The sequence below is a fragment of the Aptenodytes patagonicus genome, chromosome Z (assembly GCF_965638725.1).
Source record: "Aptenodytes patagonicus chromosome Z, bAptPat1.pri.cur, whole genome shotgun sequence".
Classification (NCBI taxonomy): domain Eukaryota; kingdom Metazoa; phylum Chordata; class Aves; order Sphenisciformes; family Spheniscidae; genus Aptenodytes; species Aptenodytes patagonicus.
Window position 1 is genome coordinate 88,904,127 of NC_134982.1, and position 7,983 is coordinate 88,912,109.

A 7,983-nucleotide genomic window follows, 5' to 3' on the forward strand; every position below is an offset into this window, starting at 1 on the left:
GAGTTTGAAAATACATCGTGAACGGACTTTGAATAAATAGCATGAGGAATAAAGAAATAATGGTTCAACTTTCTTAGTAATCTGTAAACTCCCAATGTCACATGTAAATACTTGTATCTTAGAACTAATCTGACCAGTTCAAAATGAGGATGTAATCTTTCTTCTTCCCCAGGGTAAACCAGTAAAGCCGACAGCAAAGGGTGTTGTGAAACACGAAGAACAAAAGGTAACATTTATGATATTTTTGTTCTGTGTTTGTTTCATGCTGTGTGCTCTGATCTTTTTTTCGAAGTAGTGTCATTTTAGGCTCAAGGCATGATTCATTGCAAATTCTCATAAATGCTGTTGAATGCAGTAGGTAATAGTAACAGTGTGGACAGTACAACTTTTGTGAAGAGTAACTCTTCACAATAAATACAGTTTTTATACACAACTACACTGTGAATGTTCAGGTCCAGCATTCAAAGAAACTGTGTATCTTTGACACCTCAAATAGACATCTGTGTTCTAACATGTGTAGAGCTCAGGTGTGTTTATTTTTAAGACATAAATTCCTGAAATATTAATTTGAGTGGGGGAAGTATTGCATATTGTGTGACTTCAGAAATAAAATTATTGCAGAAGCCTACAGATGACTCTGCAGCTATTGATGCCCTATCAGGTGACTTTGACACTTGTGCAAAGGCTCCTGCCACACCACAGCACTCAAAGGTAGGACATTTTCTGCTAATAACTTGCAAAATAAACAGTTTTTCACTACTCTCTGAAAGTTCCTCACTTTTCTTTGCAGTAGCTCAGTTTAGGTTTAGAGCTAGCCTCTTTGGAAAATGCTGTCCAGATGTAGTGATTGTCTTACTACTATAATGGAAGTTTGATGCGTCTTGCTGTGTACTAAATATTTGGAAGAAGGAAGGTTTGTGGCATTTCGGGTCTTTTAGAGAGGTAAGACAGGCTTGGAAATGTGAGTTGAGCAGAGAATTGTGGTAACAGTTTTTGTACGGATTAGAGTGTTCAAAAAATGTAGAGAGGCAGAGAAATCTTTATTCAATAATTGCATGCACTACCTAGCAATAGTTGTAGGCTGGAACTGGGGAACATTTCAGGAGGGTTTTGCAGAGAGAAATGCTAGGAGTAGAAGAGGTTTAGGTGTGTTAGGGAAAATAGTAGAGCTAACAAGAAAAATGAAGGAGGAATGGACTGGAGAGGTCTTGTAATGAGAAATGGAGTGTTTATTTGTCATATAGAATCATAGAATAGTTTGGGTTGGAAGGGACCTCTAAAGGTCATCTAGTCCAACCCCTCTGCCGTCAGCAGGGACATCTTCCACTAGATCAGGTTGCTCAGAGCCCCGTCCAACCTGACCTGGAGTGTTTCCAGGGATGGGGCACCCACCACCTCTCTGGGCAACCTGGGCCAGTGTTTCACCACCCTCAGTGTAAAAAATTTCTTCCTTCTATCTAGTCTAAATCTGCCCCCCTTGAGTTTAAAGCCATTCCCCCTTGTCCTGTCGCTACAGGCCCTGCTAAAAAGTTTGCCCCCATCTTTTTTATAAGCCCCCTTTAAGTACTGATAGGCTGCACTAAGGTCTCCCCGAAGCCTTCTCTTCTCTAGGCTGAACAACCCCAACTCTCTCAGTCTTTCTTCACAGGAGAGGTGTTCCATCCCCCTCATCATTTTTGTGACCCTCCTCTGGACCCGCTCCAACAGGTCCGTGTCTTTCTTATGCTGAGGGCTCCAGAGCTGGACGCAGCACTGCAGGGGGGGTCTCAGCAGAGCAGAGCAGAGGGGCAGAATCCCCTCCCTCGACCTGCTGGCCACGCTGCTTTGGATGCAGCCCAGGATACGGTTGGCCGCCTGGGCTGCGAGCGCACATTGCTGGCTCATGTCCAGCTTTTCATCCACCAGTGCCCCCAAGTCCTTCTGGGCAGGGCTGCTCTCCATCCCTTCATCCCCCAGCCTGTATTGATAGCGGGGGTTGCCCCGACCCAGGGGCAGGACCTTGCACTTGGCCTTGTTAAACCTCATGGGGTTCACACAGGCCCACTTCTGGAGCTTGTCCAGGTCCCTCTGGATGGCATCCCGTCCCTCTGGCGCATCGACCGCACCACTCAGCTTGGTGTCATCTGCAAACTTGCTGAGGGTGCACTCGATCCCACTGTCTATGTCATTGATGAAGATATTAAACAGTACCGGTCCCAGTACGGACCCCTGCGGGACGCCACTCGTCACCAATCTCCATCTGGACACTGAGCCGTTGACCACTACCCTCTGGATAGTAGCGACCATCCAACCAATTCCTCATCCACTGGACAGTCCACCCATCAAATCCATACCCCTCCAGTTTAGAGAGATACAATCATCTTAAACACAGCTGACAAACACGTATCAGACTTCTCCCAGCAGTGCTCCCAGTGATGCACATGTGAGGCTACATGAAATGAACGAGCAGTGAAAGCTGCATAAATCTGGAGGTCACCAACATGAGAATGGTGTTTGAGAAAGGATGGTTGTGCTGGAAAAGAGTATGAAGAAGGGGAGTGAGATTTGGTCCACATGTGAGAAGAATCAGTCAGACATGCTTTTTGCTTGCTCTTAACCCAGCGTTTGTTACCTTGAGCTTGAACAGGGGGAGAGGTCTTGTATGGCTTTGAGACACCCACCATGCCACTGCAGTCACCTTACATGCTTCCTTGGCAGAGGAGCCCAAGGGCACTCTGGGGCAGCTGGTGGGATATCGGTGCGAATACCGTGGACTACTTCTGTTTTCTACAACTGCTCAAACTGGTTAGGAACCAGTAACTCCCTCTCGTTAGCCATTTGCTTTCTTACCCCTGTATATGACGTGTTCTATCCTATGCCCTGGTCTGTCACCTACAGGCAGAGGGAACGGTACACATTTTTTTGAATGGTGAATAGTTTTTGTACTCAGCTGGTTAAAGCAGCTGCCTTTGTCTCTCTGCTGCTGCTGACTCCCGCCAGCCCGTCCCTGCCTTTTTCCTGCAGTGGTGAGCTGCCTGCTTCCTGCAAGGAGAAAGAAAAAAACAAAGCTTGAATTTACAGGATCTTTGACCAAACCAGTATATTAGCAGTCAAAAATTAAACCCCTTGGACAGACACAGCTGTGAAAGCATAACAGGTTCCCAAGTGAAATTCTGCATTAGCTTCCTTAAGCTTATACTACAAGACACCCAGATACCAAGAGTGAATTATAAGTTTGTCCATACTTAAAATGTTGATTATGATTGTCTGTGCTTTTATGCTGTGTTGGTTCCTCTCCTGGGGAGCAGAGAAGAAGCAGCTTTGAAACTGAAGTTCAAATCAGATGTGATTCCTGGGAGGAAATAACTGTGTTTCCACACAGCTCTTCTGACCACTGCGGTGCTTCCCAAAGTGCTTACCTTGACACCGAATCCTCAGCCACCTTAAGACAAACTATTGGTGTTTTTAAGTGCTGTTTTATTTGGTTATGAACTTCAGAGCTAAATCTTCTGCTGCAACATTATTGCTTTGTAGTAAATACAAAATCTGCCCATATATACCAGCTTTTTTGTCTGTGTATGCTTTCTGGTGCCCCAGTCTCCCCAGTATTAAACAAGGCTCCAGGTTCCAGCTTGCTGTGGACTTAGGGCAGTAATTACATGCATGTGTCCTGCATTGAGCGCTCTCCCACCTTACCAGCCACGTATGTAACAACTTGGTATGGCAGATGTGAAAGTAGGAGCCATCAATTCTTTATTCTGTTTGTAACTGTAATTATTTTTTTTTCTTTGGAGTGTAGGACAAAAGTGGAAAGGAAACCATCACCACTAAACCAACCCCAAAGAATAAAGGAAAACCCAAAGAACCTAAAACGGTAGAAACATACATATTATAATACAGTCATGGTTACCATACACTATAAACATGAAGGATGGGCAACTGGATTTTGGATTCATATTACATAGATACTACTTTGGGTAGAATTTTACATCAATAGGTTGAACTTGATCTATGTACATGCTTACAAAAACGGGAGAAAAAAACCTGTCTGTTTCAAGGGAAATTTTCAGTGAATGGGAGCTAAAATATGTTTCTTTCAGAGAGAGTGTGGTCTTCTACAGGGGGCTCAGCGCATGCTCCACAGGCTCCTCATTCCCATATTTGCTGATCTGAGTCACACTTCACATGCCTATAGCTGCCTTGGGATCCCTGTCACTTTTCTCTTTTCTTGACAGTTTTAAATAATAGCATTCTAAAACTGATTAGAATGTAACTCCTTCAACCACACGTACTTTTCTCAAGTTACTATCATAATCTATTTTTTAAAAAATGAATGAAAACCTACATATATTCATAAAGAAGTACGCAGAATTAATCTGGTGGGAAAAGGAAGGCAGTTGTTTCTATATTGAAAAAAAAAAAAAAGTTGCTTGGGTTTTGTCAGAAATACAGAAAAAGGATTTAGGTAAGGGTGAAACTTTTCCCATCACATTGTTCTCTCACAAGATGCGTTCATGTAGATGCCTGAATCAGATGGTAACATCTGCTCTAGAAATTTTATGTTTCAAGTGATGGGATTTTTTCTTTATTATGGAATTGCCACACATGCCTTTTGTGTAACAACAGAACAGTCTTACAATTTTTGGTGTAAAATTGGGGGGGTGTCTTTAACTCCTCTTCAGAAGGATGTATTTTTTGATGTTCTGAGTTGTGACTGGATCACTAGCATGGGTAAAAAGATGTTGAGAAATAGGGTATGAAGAGGTCAGCAACAGCGCTCTTTATCTGAAACAAAGTAAGTGATGGTGGAAAAATGAAAATATATATACACAACAGAAGATACAAATACTGTTGCTAAACTTTCTCTATTTCAAGCGCAGATCATATTTATGTCTGAACTGTGATGACTTCTGATGAGTATCTGTCACTGTTTTATTTCAGATTTTAGCTTAGTGCACAGTTTCATACTATCTCATGCTTCTCTTGCTGTTTAGGCAAAGGGACAGTCCTCCAGCAGCAAATCTGAGAAGCAGAAAACAAGCTAAACGTTAACACCATTGGGTGAGATTTCTTCCTTTCTATTCTCTGAACTACCACAAAGACAACTCATGCTGGTGTTATTAAAGCTAAGTTTTGTTGACAGTCTTTTAAGTGAACCAAGACATGGTTAGAGGTGCTGTTAGACACTACACTTGGAATGACTTTGAACTTCAGTGTTCCTAGGCAGAAAAGGCCTTACTTTTTTTTCACACCCTTTGTCCATACAGTTTGTACAGAGTTACTTCATGTAGCTAAATTCCTCTAGGTTCGTGTGGCATGACATACTGCTTCCCCAGTAAGACGTTTTTACAGAGTAATGAAGACCAAGCACATCTCAACTGGTTGTTTTTAACTTTAGGACAGTGAGCTTACATCACTATGTAACTAATTTTGGAACAGCGCCCCAAACAGATATAAAAAGCCCTACAGCTAAGCTGGGAGGTATAGCAGGCTTCAGCGTTCTGCTCTCAGCTTTCCTGGCACAAATACAGCCTTGTTCTGTGCACATATTCCGCTGCCACCGTGTACTTCTTTGTACTTAGCTTGATCACACCCTTAACATAAGAGTAAGTAATTGGAGTCTTTCATCATCATCATTAGTTCATGGAAGTATTCACGTAACTACACTTTGATACTTGATACAAATGCCCACGCTGGAAGGCTTTTTCCTGGGGTGTGGAGAAGAGTGGCAAGGGCACGTCCAGCACCGGGCTCCATCCTCCCGTGTGCCAGCCAGGAGGGTCCAAGTTCTGGCTTTCTGAAGAACCTGCAGAGGAGCCTCTCTCCTCTGACTGCAGAGGCAGTCCTGGCTCCTCTGAGAGTATGAGTAATTGTATGGAGTGAAATCCCCTGTGAAGGTGCGGTTTAACCTCAGTTGGCAACTGAGCCCCACCCAGCCGCTCGCTCACTCCCCCCGCCCCCCCCAGTGGGATGGGGGAGAGAATCGGAAGAGTAAAAGTGAGAAAACTCGAGGGTTGAGATAAAAACAGTTTAATAATTGAAATAAAATAAAATCATAATAATAATAGTAATAACAATAAGAAGAATATACAAAGCAAGTGATGCACAATGCAGTTGGGCACCACCCGCCGACCGATGCCCAGCCAGTCCCCGAGCAGCGGCACCCCCGGCCAGCTTTCCCCAGTTTATGTACTGAGCATGACGTCCCACGGTATGGAATGTCCCTTTGGCCAGTTTGGCTGTGCCCCCTCCCAGCTTCTTGTGCACCTCCAGCCTGCTCAGTCGGTAGAGCATGGGAAACTAAAAAGTCCTTGGCTCGTGTAAGCACTGCTCAGCAACAACTGAAACGTGTGTTATCAACATTATTCTCATCCTAAATCCAAAACACAGCATTGTACCAGCTACTAGGAAGAAAATTAACTCTATCCCTGCCAAAACCAGGACAGAAGGTTTGGCAACCAAGTTCAAATGAGTGAGACAAAGATGCATTGTTGCTGCGTGTCTGCAGTGGACTGCTATCCTCACTGCAGTATCACTTTCAAACAATACCTAATCTCTTGTGATATTAAGTCTTCCTGGATTTCTTTATGACACTAGAGACTCGTGTTTCAATAATTCTTCCCAGATTTATTCTGTGAATTTTTTTTTCCAAGTTTAAGAAGGTAAGCACTCTTGACTTTTTTTCTTTCTCTTCCCCCCAGGATCTTGACACATCATGTAAAACATCTTCTTTCTGTTGGTGGATAATTGTTCCTGAAGAACAAAAGCTGATGCAAAAAGCATGTGGTTATTCTGGGTGGTTTTTGTACAGTGATACTTGCTGGACTTTTTTCATATTTTCTTTTTTCCCAGTAGTAGCCTAAGGTGTTTTTTTTTTTTCCCCTAGCCATTCATTTTATTATACTCCTATACTTTGACTCTTTTCTAATTTTATTCAGTTTTCAGAGGGAAAGAATGCTTTATATTTGCAAGAAATATATTTCATAAATGAATAGCAATGCCAAAAAAAAAAATCTGCAGACTTTTGCACATAGTCTCCACATAGTGCCTGTAAATCTCAGAAGAATTTGTATGTGCTAGCATTTTTAACATCGCAGTGAATGCATTAAGTATTCTGGAATATAATGAGCTTTAGTTATCCTCAGCCTGGCTTTGCCGACTTTCCTTAAGCCAGTTCCTTGTAGGAAACCATAGGTAAGCTGAGGGTAGCTAAAGAGTGAGAAACTGGGGATTAACCGCTTCATCAAGCGCATCTAGTAATAAAATAGGTAGTTTGGATGCTGCCTTAATGTAGTTAAAACAAGAAAAATACACCAGATAAGGATTTTAGTTTGTTTTTTTTTTTTATTTCCAATCGTATCTGTACTGTTATCTCGTAATTTCAGGAGTCTCCTGGACTGAACAAATACAAATCCTGGTGTAACAGTGACACCGTTACCATCACAGAAGAGGAAATAAAGAAGGTATATGAGCCTTAGCAGAGATCAAAGAGAAGTTCAGGTCAACAGGCAGACTCTTTTTAATTTTATTTTGCACTGTTTCTAGTCCTTGCTTCTGGTCTCGCACTCCAGAAGGGAATGCAGAAATAGGGCAGAAGTTAATGCTGCAAAGAACAATGTCATATTCACCTGCTCTGCAAGAGAAGAGGCACGAGTAGGCACCTCTCGTAAGTCTGCTGCAGACAGGGCTGTCACGACTGAAGTGTGCCAAGTGCCTCCATGTTTTTCTCTGAGTTCACAACCTGCAGAACATCTTTTTGCACATCCTTACACATGTACTGCTTAATCATTAGCTTGCAGAGGAAGGTCATACCAGCATTTGTACTGATACCAAAATCAGACATGTAGCATTGCAGACAGAGACAGCCCGGAGATTTAAGTTGGGGATATTTAGACTTTTGACTGTACTTCGCAGTCTGTACTGAGAACCTGTGTCACACTAATAAAGTTTTTAAGAATGCATTATGATGTTCGTAACTTCTAATTTATTGCTGCTGTTATCTGA

General features: G+C 42.6%; 1 protein-coding gene across 1 annotated transcript in view; it reads left to right on the top strand.

The window, feature by feature from the left end:
* Nucleotides 1–7,940, top strand: part of CAST (calpastatin) — a 65,955-nt gene extending 58,015 nt beyond the window's left edge. Inside the window, 5 exon segments of the mRNA XM_076363344.1 lie at nt 173–226; nt 622–711; nt 3,774–3,853; nt 4,974–5,040; nt 6,681–7,940. Coding sequence (XP_076219459.1) covers nt 173–226; nt 622–711; nt 3,774–3,853; nt 4,974–5,031 — 282 coding nt within the window. The 3' untranslated portion in view covers nt 5,032–5,040; nt 6,681–7,940.
* Nucleotides 7,941–7,983: the final 43 nt, after the last annotated feature.